General features: G+C 53.2%; 2 protein-coding genes across 13 annotated transcripts in view; both read left to right on the top strand.

The window, feature by feature from the left end:
• GFPT2 (glutamine-fructose-6-phosphate transaminase 2) overlaps nt 1-972 on the top strand; it is a 56071-nt gene extending 55099 nt beyond the window's left edge. For both annotated transcript variants that reach the window (XM_016954461.3, XM_016954462.4), the window contains one exon: nt 63-972. In XM_016954461.3, coding sequence (XP_016809950.1) covers nt 63-107 — 45 coding nt within the window. In that variant the 3' untranslated portion in view covers nt 108-972. The remainder of the gene's footprint in view (nt 1-62) is intronic.
• A 9416-nt stretch (nt 973-10388) lies between these two features.
• The window catches only part of MAPK9 (mitogen-activated protein kinase 9), a 58220-nt gene continuing 56095 nt past the window's right edge, over nt 10389-12513 (top strand). For 9 of the 11 annotated variants that reach the window (XM_001154685.7, XM_009450326.5, XM_001154742.7 and 6 more), the window contains exon 1: nt 10389-10612. The gene's annotated coding sequence lies outside the window, so the exon portion shown is untranslated. The remainder of the gene's footprint in view (nt 10613-12513) is intronic. The other 2 variants (XM_063811738.1, XM_063811740.1) reach the window with 1 other exon arrangement.

The following is a 12513-nucleotide window of genomic DNA, read 5'->3' as shown; positions in this document are numbered from 1 at the left end:
GTGAGAGGTAGCATGTTGCTGAGATCTTTGGGGTCCTGAACAGTCACTTTCTTTCATTTTAGGTTGACTTCCCCAGAAATCTGGCCAAGTCTGTAACTGTGGAATGAGGCTGAGACCGTGACAAGACCATCTCCACCTTGCATCTGATTCCAGACCTGTCCCAACAGCAGGGATGCTACATGGGAAGAGAAGTGGACATCCCACATGTTCTGCGTGCTCCTGTAGAGCTTGACAGCTTCCACGTGCCTTCTACCCAAGTGCTTTTGCTTACAGCAGATACTGTTTCTCTGTGTCCTGAAGTCGCCAGAGGAGAAGGGAATCATTGTTTACACATGGGGATCAGAGCAGACTTCTCCACTACTGTGCAATAGAGATACAGCTCTCTTCAGAGTAACTGTGAACCTTTTATAACCAACACTAGAGTTAGTTTTAAAAGACAAGATATTTATAATGACGATTGTATAGCTTTTAAGTTATTTTTCTAGTATGTGGCTTTCTGTAGCCGTGGTAACGGCCAAACTGTTCATCCTAGCTACCCATGCTCTGTGTCCAGGCTTGCTCCTGGCAGGTGGCATTCATCTCAGATGTGAGCACAAGGCATTGGCCCTCTGGACTCCTTTCTCCTTTTCTTTCCTCTCTAGGCTGCTCCTGAATCCTGTTCTCTGACATCCGTGGAGCCCCTCCTGCATCCACCTATGCCTCCTATAAGTCCAGTTGAAATCTCAGCCTCCTTCAACATTTTCTTCTCGTGTGTGGCCCAAATCCCTCCACTTCTCCAACTTCTGTTTAATCTGATCACGGCTCTTTTTAAGCCCTGGCAGCATTTTGGTCACTGCTCCTTGCCCATAGTAAAACAGCTTGAAATATCCCATGCAAGAGAGTAGTTTCAAGTGGGCAACTCTGCTCTCTATTTAAAAGCGTGCACAATCAAAGTACTATGCAATTTTAGGACAATAAAGAACATACAGTTTTTTTTGTGTGTTTGCATTTTGTTAACCTCATTCTTTTTGTGTACTTTGAATTTTGAGGACTGTGCAGGAGCTCGGCAGTGTTTGGAGGGGCAGCCCTGTTTGTTAGTAACATTGGCCTCGTCCACACCTGAGACCTATGGGTTTCTAGTAGGAAAAGGAGGGCTGTTGTCCAGGATACAACAAATCCAAGAGATTTGGGACTCAGCAGAGGGGCCACTGAACCTGGAAGGGGTTGGGCAGAACCTGTAGACAGCATAGAGGGGTGAAACTCTCAAATTTGTATTTTTTTCCCAATAAGCCTATTATAGTCCCTGGTTTCATTAATACAATCAGACGGAAAGATTGAAAGCCAGAGAGTTCTGAAGTTTTGTGAAGTCAGAACTTAGGTTCCCTAGGTAAGTGCTGTCGCACACACCCTGAATGATGTCTTCATGACAACGGATGTGTGTAGCCCTAGTATCTCATAAACCCTGTCCAGGATTACCTATGGGCTACTCAGCAAATTTCCATCCTGTCCTATGCCCTCACCTGTATCACGGGCTGGAAACCTGGGAGCTACGTTTCCAATTATCCACCTTCCTGTCCTATGCCCTCACCTGTATCACGGGCTGGAAACCTGGGAACTACATTTCCAGTTATCCACCATCCTGTCCTATGCCCTCACCTGTATCACGGGCTGGAAACCTGGGAACTACATTTCCAGTTATCCACCATCCTGTCCTATGCCCTCACCTGTATCACGGGCTGGAAACCTGGGAACTACATTTCCAGTTATCCACCATCCTGTCCTATGCCCTCACCTGTATCACGGGCTAGAAACCTGGGAACTACATTTCCAGTTATCCACCATCCTGTCCTATGCCCTCACCTGTATCACGGGCTGGAAACCTGGGAACTACATTTCCAGTTATCCACCATCCTGTCCTATGCCCTCACCTGTATCACCGGCTGGAAACCTGGGAACTACATTTCCAGTTATCCACCATCCTGTCCTATGCCCTCACCTGTATCACAGGGGCTGGAAACCTGGGAACTACATTTCCAGTTATCCACCATCCTGTCCTATACCCTCACCTGTATCACAGGGGCTGGAAACCTGGGAACTACATTTCCAGTTATCCACCATCCTGTCCTATGCCCTCACCTGTATCACCGGCTGGAAACCTGGGAACTACATTTCCAGTTATCCACCATCCTGTCCTATGCCCTCACCTGTATCACAGGGGCTGGAAACCTGGGAACTACATTTCCAGTTATCCACCATCCTGTCCTATACCCTCACCTGTATCACAGGGGCTGGAAACCTGGGAACTACATTTCCAGTTATCCACCATCCTGTCCTATGCCCTCACCTGTATCACCGGCTGGAAACCTGGGAACTACATTTCCAGTTATCCACCATCCTGTCCTATGCCCTCACCTGTATCACAGGGGCTGGAAACCTGGGAACTACATTTCCAGTTATCCACCATCCTGTCCTATGCCCTCACCTGTATCACCGGCTGGAAACCTGGGAACTACATTTCCAGTTATCCACCATCCTGTCCTATGCCCTCACCTGTATCACAGGGGCTGGAAACCTGGGAACTACATTTCCAGTTATCCACCATCCTGTCCTATACCCTCACCTGTATCACAGGGGCTGGAAACCTGGGAGCTACATTTCTAGGTTATCCACCAGTGAGAGGCATTCATGGGAGACTTGGAAGATAGTTGAGTGGCAGAAATCATATTTTGTATTTATCTCTGGCAGAGGCAGATAGAAATGTTGCTTCAGCAAACGGGGTTCTGCTGTGGCCCTCAGGGGCTCCCCAAAACGCACCCACCTCAGCATGCCAGGCAGTGGTGACCATGAACAGAGGTTGCCTGTAGCTCCTCTAAAATCCCAACTCTGGAGAGCTGGCAGCAACCAGGTGCCACAGGGGCTTTTCCTGACTTCTGTCCTCCAGGCCCTGGGTCAGTCCCAGGGAAATGGCTAGAATAGTTTCTGTCCTACTAATCAATCCATGACCAATACAACTTCCAAGATTAGGAGACTACAAACTAGCCAGAACATTTTTCTCTGGACAAGACCTAGAAAGTGTATTTCATCCTTATGCCCAAGAGGCGACGGCCATTCTGACTTTTGTGCTAATTGTTCCCTTGCTTTTCTTTATAGTTTCACCTGTGTATCTATCCCCAAATACCCTGCCTAGTTCGAAAGTGGAGGGCGAGTGCACGCTGGCGGTGCAAGGAGAGGGCGGCACTGCCCCCACTGGACGGAGGCTCCCAGAGGTGAGCAGATCAGTCTCCAGGTCGTGGTCTGACCCCTGCTTCTCCGGGAACTGACAAGGCCCCTCCTGGGGAAGTCGTGAGCAAGGTCTCAAGGAAGTCTTGGGCTCAGCACAGTCAGGCACCTGGTAGGGCCAAGGTGGGGACCACGTGCTGGACCTGCAGCGGAAATACCGTCAGAGGGAGGGGGCTGACCTGTACGTCCTGCTTCTAAGCTCGCCACGGCCTGCCTCCAGCTCTCGGTGGGGGGAAAGCTGGAAACTTTGTGAATGTTGTGCGTCCTCAGCAGAGGAAGGGAGCGCCCCTCGTCGGTACATGGCCAAGCCAAGTACTGCCAAGAACCTAGGCCAGGCTCTCCTGGGCATTTTGTCCCCGGGCTACAGATGGCCTGTTGGAGGTGCGGTCTTGGTGAAGACAGTTCACCCCGTGGGTCACACTGCTCAGTATGGCTCAGTCGCTCTCCACGTCTGGTGCAGAGCCATCACCTCAGGGTCACTTCTCGCCACCCTCCATGGGCCTCCCAGGCCATGTCTTCTGTGTTGGGTTCCTGTTTTTGTTTTTTTGTTTGTTTGTTTGCTTGTTTTTTGACAGAGTTTCGCTCTGTTGCTAGGCTGGAGTGCAGTGGCGTGATCTCAGCTGACTGCCACCTCCACCTCTCGAGTTCAAGCAATTCTCCTGCCTCAGCCTCCCAAGTAGCTGGGACTCTAGGCGTGCGCCACCACACCCAGCTAATTTTTGTATTTTTAGTAGAGACAAGGTTTCACCACGTTGGCCAGGATGGTCTCGATCTCTTGACCTCGTGATCTGCCTGCCTCGGCCTCCCAAAGCGCTGGGATTACAGGCGTGAGCCGCCATACCGACCTGGGCTCCTGTTTTCTGTATCTGTGTCTTCCTTCTTCTAAGTTTCCTTTTTTGTTCTGGTGAAGCCCATTCTTGAGAAAAGGTGCTTGAGAGGTGTCTAAGTCAGTTCAGCCTACTGTAACAGCCCTGGTGCCTTATAAAAATCCCACATTTGTTTCTCACAGTTCTCAACACTGGGAAGTCCAAGATCAAGGCACCGGCAGATGTGGAGTCTTGGTGAGGGCCCATTTCCTGGTTTGTACAGAGCAGCCTTCTTGCTGTGTCCTCACATGGCAGAAGGGGCAAGGGAGTTCTCTGGAGCCTCTTTGATAAGTGTACTAATCCCATTCATAAGGGCTCCACCCTCACACTCATCGCCTCCCAAAGGCCTCACCTCCTAATAACATCACATGTGGCAGGGGTTAGGATTGCAACATATGAATTTGGGGAAACACAAATATTCAGGCCACAGCAGAAGGCACGTTTTTTGAGAATCTGCAGGTGTGGAAATGATTTTTTTTATTTATACTTGATAGAGGGTTTAGCTAAACACACAATTCTAGGTCAGAAAAAGGTGTTCCTGCAGAATTTTAAAGGTAGTGCTTCATCGTCTTGTTCCCAGTGCTGCTATTGAGTTCAAAGTCTGATGTCTTTGTAGGTGACCTTTTGGTCTCTCTTTTGTTTCCTGTGTTCTGAAATACCACAAGTTGCCTAGAGTCACATTTCATTTAGGGTTGATTGCATCTGGTAACTTTTGCCTTTCAGACTAGGAAATTTTCTTGAATTATTTTGTTGTGGATTTCTCTGTTTCTCTGTCTCTGGAGTGTCTATTATTCCCAGGGTGAAGCTGCTGGACTGGCCTCTAATTTCTTATCTTTTTTATCATTCATTTGTTGTCTTTTTGCCCTACTGAGAGATTTCTTCAATTTTATCTCCCAACCTGCTACTAAGATTTTTCATTTCTGCCAACATGATTTAATTTTTCAAGGGTTTTTTTTTTGCTCTGACTATATATATATATATATATATATTTTTTTTTTTTTTTTTTGAGATAGAGTCTCACTTCGTCACCAGGCTGGAATGCAGTGGCGTGATCTCGGCTCACTGCAAGCTCCACCTCCCGGGTTCGCACCATTCTCCTGCCTCAGCCTCCTGAGTAGCTGGGACTATAGGTGCCCGCCACCACACCCGGCTAATTTTTTTTGGTATTTTTAGTAGAGACGGGGTTTCACTGTGTTAGCCAGGATGGCCTCGATCTCCTGACCTCGTGATCCGCCCGCCTCGCCCTCCGAAAGTGCTGGGATTACAGGCGCGAGCCACTGTGCCCGGCCACAAACTTGTCTATTCTTCCCCATTGATTATTTCTATTAGAATGAACCATAGATATTTATTTTATATTTTGAGTCATACCCAACACTATGTTAGTTTGTTGTTCCAATGGTTCCAGCAACAGCCACTGGGGGCTCTTTCAGTTGGCTCTTGTGTCTCTTTGACATAGCCCCATCATTGTGTGTGTGTGTGTGTGTGTGGTACTTCCTTACGTGTGTGTGTTGTACTTCCTTGTGTGTGTGTGTGTGTGTGTGTGTGTGGTACTTCCTTACGTGTGTGTGTGGTAAGTACTTCCTTACTTTGTGTGTGTGGTACTTCCTTACGTGTGTGTGTGGGGGTGGTACTTCCTTACTTGCACAACAATATTCTCCAGGCTTGTCTTGTCCATCCCCTGTCCCAGCCCTAGAATCAACCATTTCTCCGGGGATCCCTGGTTCCTTTTATGGCGAATGACATTAGAGAACAAGATCTGGGCTCTGGGTGTGTCAGCCGCTGCTGAGATGTCATTGCTTCTAGGCCATCTCAGCTGACAGAGCAAGGCCATGTTGCATACACCTGTGCTGGATAATTTTTAAATGGCTGGTTCTTGTTTTAAGGATGCAGTATTTTTTCATTCTCTCTGAAGCTAGCAGTAGTTTTATTTTTATTTTTTGAATTTTCCTTCTCCACAGAGTCTGTTTCTTTCAAGATGCAGTTTTTTGTCTTACTTTTCTTAGCCATATGACATTGAGCTGTCTGTTCAGATTCAAGGAGGGCTGACTGGAAGTTCTAAGCGCATGGTAGGGCTGGTTGATGCAAGATTCACTGCTGGGAAATCTGGTGGGGGTGGGGGTGTCATAATGTTCATACCTCAGGTCTTCCCTTCAGGGCTGGTCAGACTTCTGGAGAACAGCCTGCTGGCTCCCTGCCTGAGAGGACGGTCCCGCTGCTGGTGCTCTGGGGGATTCCCGGAGGAGGAGGGCTAAGGGCCACTGGGTTCAGCAGTTATACAGCCCCCAAATAACCCTGTTTCCATGCAGTGCCACACCCTCAGCTGTGCCCCCGCTCAGATGCCCTCATTCTAATCATCACCATGGAAGAAACTTCCAGACTTCTGCCTTTCCCAATTCTGCCCTTCCCTGCCATGTCCTCACATGAGCCTGTCTGCCCAGCATGGCTGACTAGTTCCAGAATGGAAGCCCTGTCTGGGGGACCATCAGAGTCCATTGTTGTGGGTTTTCAAACTCCATCTGGGCCTGCAGTGGCCTCCATGGCCCTAGAGTTTCCAGACCAGCTCTGCCCCTGCCTCCCCTGGGTATGATGCTACAGGCACCTCCCAGTAAACGTCCCCATTGGTTTAAGTGCAGTTTAGTTTTCTACAACACACAGCTGGGACAGCCCTGACTTACACCCTCCAGGACATCTCTGGGTCCTTGTAGGGGAGAAGGGAAGATGTGGGTTAGTGCAATGCGGGGAGGGCAGGCAAAGTGTTGAGGGGACAGAGGCAGTCAGCATAAGGACCTACACCATCCCTGCTGCATGGGCCGCACCTAGCTCTTCCTGCTTCCGTCCTTCTCCATGCCACTTCCTACAGAACCCAGGCAGACAGAAGTGAATCCCTTGCCCAGAGGAGCACAGCTGACAAGAGTCGGATTGGAATCCAGGCCAGTCAAGGGTGGGGGATATCAGGATCACAGAAACCTGTTGGCACTGTGGCTGCATACACAGCTGGCCTCCGGACAGGTCCCCAGTGCCCCAGGCACCCCTAGCTCCTCCACCCCGCTGTGCTCTTGTCTTAGTCTGTTTCTTATTCTGTTGCTTATAACAGAATACCTGAAACTGGGTAATTTACTTTAAAAAAGAATTTATTTGTTACAGCCCTGGGGGCTGAGAAGTCCAAGGTTGAGGGGCTGCACCTGGTGAGGGCCTTCTTGCTGCTGGGGACTCTGCAGAGTCCTGAGGGTGGCGCAGGTGTCACAGGGCCGGGGGGCCAAGCACACTCACAGGTCAGCTCAGGTCTTCCTTCCTCTTCTAATGAAGCCACCGGTCCCACTCCGGTGATAACCCTTTAATCCATGAGTCCATCGACAGGTTAATCCCAACCACCCTGAGAGGCCCCACCTCTCAGTACTGCCACATCGGAGATTAAGTTTGAACATGAGTTTCATTGAGGATAAACATCCAAAACAGCACGTCCCAAATCTAAATGTTTCTTAAATCAACTAATCAATTAAAAAAAGAAAACCTCTCTGGGCTGAACAAGGCGTATCAGTGAGCTAAAGCCAGCCTACATGCCTGGCAGTGCCAATCTACCTCAAGGCCCTCAGAACTCTCCAGTCCCCTCACCTTTCCCTAAGACCAGGTGACTTGTGGCTCCCTGAACACAGCCAGCAGGTCCTCACATCTGAGCATTTGGGCCTGAGCGCCCTTTCTGCCTAAGTCACAGGCCCAACACATCCTGCTCGGCAGCCTCAGCAACAGCTTCCTCCTGCCCAGAAGGCCTTCCTCAATTGCTTCTCCCCACCATAGGCCGGATCAGGTGAGACGTGCTCACGTGTTCCACCTGGTTCACGTATGTTGTGGCAGGATCTTTTCACTTGGAGGGTTCAACCAGGATTCTTGGTGCTGTTCCAAGGCCCCCCTCCCCACCCTGTCACCTCAGCTTTGTGTCCATAAATGTTCACTGTATTTCATAAACCAGAAAAAAAGCAGTGTCTCTGCAATAAAAAGAACTCTTACAGAAAACTTAGTGTGAGATATGTATAGCTGTGTACATATGTACACTGATTTTTGGTTACTCACTTGACATGATGTGAGTGCTATGAAGTTAGGCCTGGAGTGCTGGGAACTGGTGTCCCCTCTGTTTTTTTTTTTTTTTTGAGATGCAGTTTTTGCTCTGTTGCCCAGGCTGGAGTGCAGTGGAGCAATCTCGGCTCACTGCAACCTCTGCCTCGTGGGTTCAAGTTATTCTCCTGCCTTGGTTTCCTGAATAGCTATTACAGGCACCCACCACCGCGCCCAGCTAATGTTTGTATTTCTAATAGAGATGACGTTTCACCATGTTGGCCAGGCTGGTCTCGAACTCCTGGCCTCAGGTGATCCACTCACCTCGGCATCCCAAAGTACTGGGATTACAGGTGTGAACCACCGCACCGCCTTCCTAATGAGGAGAAGCACCCATCAGTGCTCCTTGGTGGAACCTCAGATCTGACAGCTAGGCTTTTACTCTTTTCCCATAATCCTCGATTCTGACAATTTCTGGTTTCCTGTTCTCTCTCATGCACTTGAGGCAGGTGGCAGGTGAGTCTGAGGTAGCGACAGGTGTGGGCCCTCCTCAATGCAGGCCACACTGTGACTTAGAATTTCAAGCAGCGATGAGCCATGCTCAAATTTAGAAAACTCCCTCTGGTGGCCAAGGGGGACACCATGCTGGATCCGTTCCTCTACCCCACCCCTCCTCTGAGGCTCTGGTGCCTCCAAGCGGCCTGGCCCAGACCTCAGTGCCCTTGGAACCTGGGTCACAGGCTAGCTGCCCTCCCCAAATTCTGCAACCACCCTTCACGCCACCCAGCCCCTTACCCTCCCCATCTGCAGAGTCCTGTTCCTTCTCCCCACTCTGGCCCTGGCCACTCTGTGGATCCCGGTATTGTGTTACTGCTGTTCTACCCCACACTCACCATTTGTCAACCACTGTTCCCACTCTTCTAGTCCCCAAAGGCCGGCTCTCCACGGTTTTCCCCATGTGCCCAGCCTCAGTGCCTCGCTTCCTGCTTCACTTTTCAACGTAGACCTGGCAACATCCCAAGCCCCGGCCTCTCCCATCCTGTACGACCCCCAGGCCGCTGGTACCTGATCCAGCCTCAAAAGCAGCTCAGAGTCAACGGGTCCCAGTCCCTAGGGGGCTCTGAGCAAGAGACTCCTCGCCCCGCCCCCACTCCTCTCAGAGGCTTGACTGAGCACCTCCCTTTTTTTTTTTTTTTTTTTTTTTTTTGAGACAGAGTCTCACTCTGTCACCCAGGCTGGAGTGCAATGGCGCAATCCCGGCTCACTGCAACCTCCGCCTCCCGGGTTCAAGTGATTCTCCTGCCTCAGCCTCCCGAGTAGCAGGGATTACTGGCGCCCGCCACCACGCCCAGCTCATTGCTTCGTATTTTTAATAGAGACGGGGTTTCACCAGGTTAGCCAGGCTGGTCTCGAACTCCTCACCTCAGGTAGTCCACCCGCCACGACCTCCCAAAGTTCTAGGATTACAGGCGTGAGCCACCGCGCCCTGCCGCACCTCCCAATTTTTAGATGTTGTCAACTAAGTGATCCCGCCACCAAGCGCAGTCTCCTGCTGCGTCACCGACCCACCGGGTCACCTGTCTACACACCGCCATCTCTTCGCACCCCCTCCCCCTCTTCGACCCGGCTTCTGGCCTCACCCACACCCCCACAGACCCGTTCCTCCGGCGCCGCAGCGAGCAACCGAGTCCGAGGCCCGCCCCGCCTACGGGCCCTAGCACGCCGGGCTCCCGGACGCCAGGCCGGCCTCCCCCCGCGATCGCCCCGGGCTCTCCCCGAAACGAGCGGGCTCCCGTGCCGCTCCAGTTCGCCTCACCGCCACAAGCCTGCACCTGCAGCCCGAGGCCCGGCTCCCCGCGGACCCCGCGGTGTGAGCCCCGCGCGCCTCCAGCCCGGTTCCCGGTCCTCCGGGCCACCCTCTCCACCGAGCTGCGCCCCCCTCGCAGGGACAGCGGGCTCAGCCGGTGGGCGGCGCAATGCCTGCGTCTCCAGCTCACCGCGTGCACTGCGCGCACCCGAGCGCCATGGCCAGTCGGCCCGCGCCACTGAAAGGCCCGGGGGCGAAGAACCCACGGAACCCCGGCCCCGGACCTCGGGCGCCCGACCCGGCCCCCGACCCCGCCCGCGCCACCCTCCATCGGCCCGCCCCCCAGGCGCCATTGGCCGCGCCTGCTCCGCTCTCCGCGCGCTGATTGGTCGGCGCGAGGGTCGGTCAGACCGGGCGCCGCGGCGGCGGCAGCGGCGGAGAAGGGAGCGGGACCGGAAGGGTCGCAGCGCCCCGGCGCCCCTCACACCCACTGCGGCGGCGGCGGCGGGGCGGAGCGGAGCGGGGCGGGCCGGCGGCGGAGCCGGGGCCGCGGAGCCAGGAGTGACTAGCACGCAGCGCCGCCAGTCCGCCCGCCCGCCCTCTCCCCGTGGCGCGGCGGCGGGGAGGCGAGGTGAGCCCGGCGGGCGGGCTAGGCCTGGCGGCGGCTGCTCGGGCCGGGCCCGCGGGGAGGGGCGGTGAGGGAACCGCGCGGCCGGGGGCTTCGGGGGCGGGCCGGGGGCTGCGGGGCCCTGGCAGCCGCAGCCGTCGCCCCTGTGCTCGGGGATGCCGCAGGCGCCCCCTTCCGCCCGGCTGTCAGCAGCCCCGGGCTGCGGGCCTGCTCACCGGCCTGGCCCGGCCGACCTGCCCGTGGGGTCTGCGGGCGCCATCCCTCCCGGAGGTGGGGCAGACAGCTGCACTCCTGCGCCGGGTGCCCAGGGGCCCGGGGTCGCGTCCCCGCGACCTTGGCCAAGGCACTGACCCTCGCTCTGCCGCGGTTTTGCCTTCGGGAAGGTGGGGAAATGTCTCTTCTGGACAGGGTTGTTGTCAGGCTGTGTGAATGTATGCAGACGCCTGGGCAGGACCCCGGTGTGCATTTGTGGAAGACTGGGCAGGGTGCTGGCCGTGCTGGTGTGAGTGGTGTCGGAACCCCCTCCCCACCCGCCCAGCCTCCCGCCTCCCCGCGCACTCCTCTCTTGCCGTGTCATTGCACACTCAGTGTCCAGCAGTGCCAGAGGGGACCCAGCCCACATCCGTCACCACCACACCCCTCCTCCAGAAGACTGCTGCCCCATCCCACTCATCTCGCCCGCCTAGAACATGCCAGCCCGCATTTGCCCCAGGACCTTTGCATTTGCTGTTTCCCCGTCTTTGGAGTTGTCTCCGTGATCTTGGCACAAGTAGCTCTTTCTGCTCCTTCCTCTGGTCAGATGTCTCGTTTTGGGTGAGGCCCTCCTCGACCACCCTCTTTCTTCCCTTAGTCATGCTATTTCATTATTTTAAAATTTTCCTTCCTAGCTCTCATCTGGTTTGAAACTATTCTATTTATTTGCCTGTTTATTTTCTGTCTCCCCGACTAGGATGTAACTTTGTGAAAACAGGTAGCTGTCTGATTTGTCCACTGCTTTATCCCCAGTGCTTAGAAAGCACACAGGAAGTATTCAGTAGTATCAGCTCAAGGAATGAATGAATGATCAAAGAAATGGCCCAGCCTCCCTGTTGTCTCTGCTTTATCTGTTCATTTAGTGACTTCTGATTAGCGTGTGAAACTTGTAAGCAGATGGAAGCTTGTTCTATTTTGTGAAACATTTTGGTGTCCTTGACCCCTTTAATTGCTAACTGTTGGAACAAGCTGTGATATAAAATCTCACATTTTTATAATAGTTTAGCTGTAGCTTTCTTCCACACATACAAGAGACATTTACTGAATTCTGCATTATCTAGGTCATGCTTTCTGCTAGACCCTAGGGACACAAGGCAGATAGCAACGGGGTCCCTTTCCCGAGAGAGCCCAGGAGCCCAGTAGAGAAGGCAGGCATGCAGACACTTAGTTCCAGGACTGTACAACCCTTGCTATAGGGGAGGGGCTATGCCATGGAAATCCGGAGGAGGTGACAGGTGGTGCCGGGGGGCCTTGAGGGTGATAAGAAATTTGCTAGGCAGGGAGAGGCACAGAGGTGTGAAGGAGCAGGGCCAAGGAAGGACCGTAGCCCACTGTGGAGTTGAGAATCAGTCTGGAGGGCCAGGTGTAAGGACACAGAGTCGTGGGGACCCTAAAGAACAGGAACCTTACCCAGCAGTTTTCTAGAAGAAGGTGGAATTTGGCTGGGTGCCATGGCTCACGCCAGTAATCTCAAGACACTTTGGGAGGCTGATGTGGGAGGATCACTTCAGGCCAGGAGTTCAAGACCAGCCTGGGCAACGTAGCGAGATCTCTGTCTTTACAAAAAAATTTAAGAAATTAGCTAGGTGTGGTGGCATCCACCTGTAGTCCTAGCTACTTGGGAGGCTGAGGTGGAAGGATCCCATGAGCCC

Source organism: Pan troglodytes, chromosome 4 (assembly GCF_028858775.2).
Source record: "Pan troglodytes isolate AG18354 chromosome 4, NHGRI_mPanTro3-v2.0_pri, whole genome shotgun sequence".
NCBI classification, from domain to species: Eukaryota; Metazoa; Chordata; class Mammalia; order Primates; family Hominidae; genus Pan; species Pan troglodytes.
Note: the sequence above shows the minus strand (reverse complement) of the source record. Positions and strands in the feature narration are given on the sequence as shown.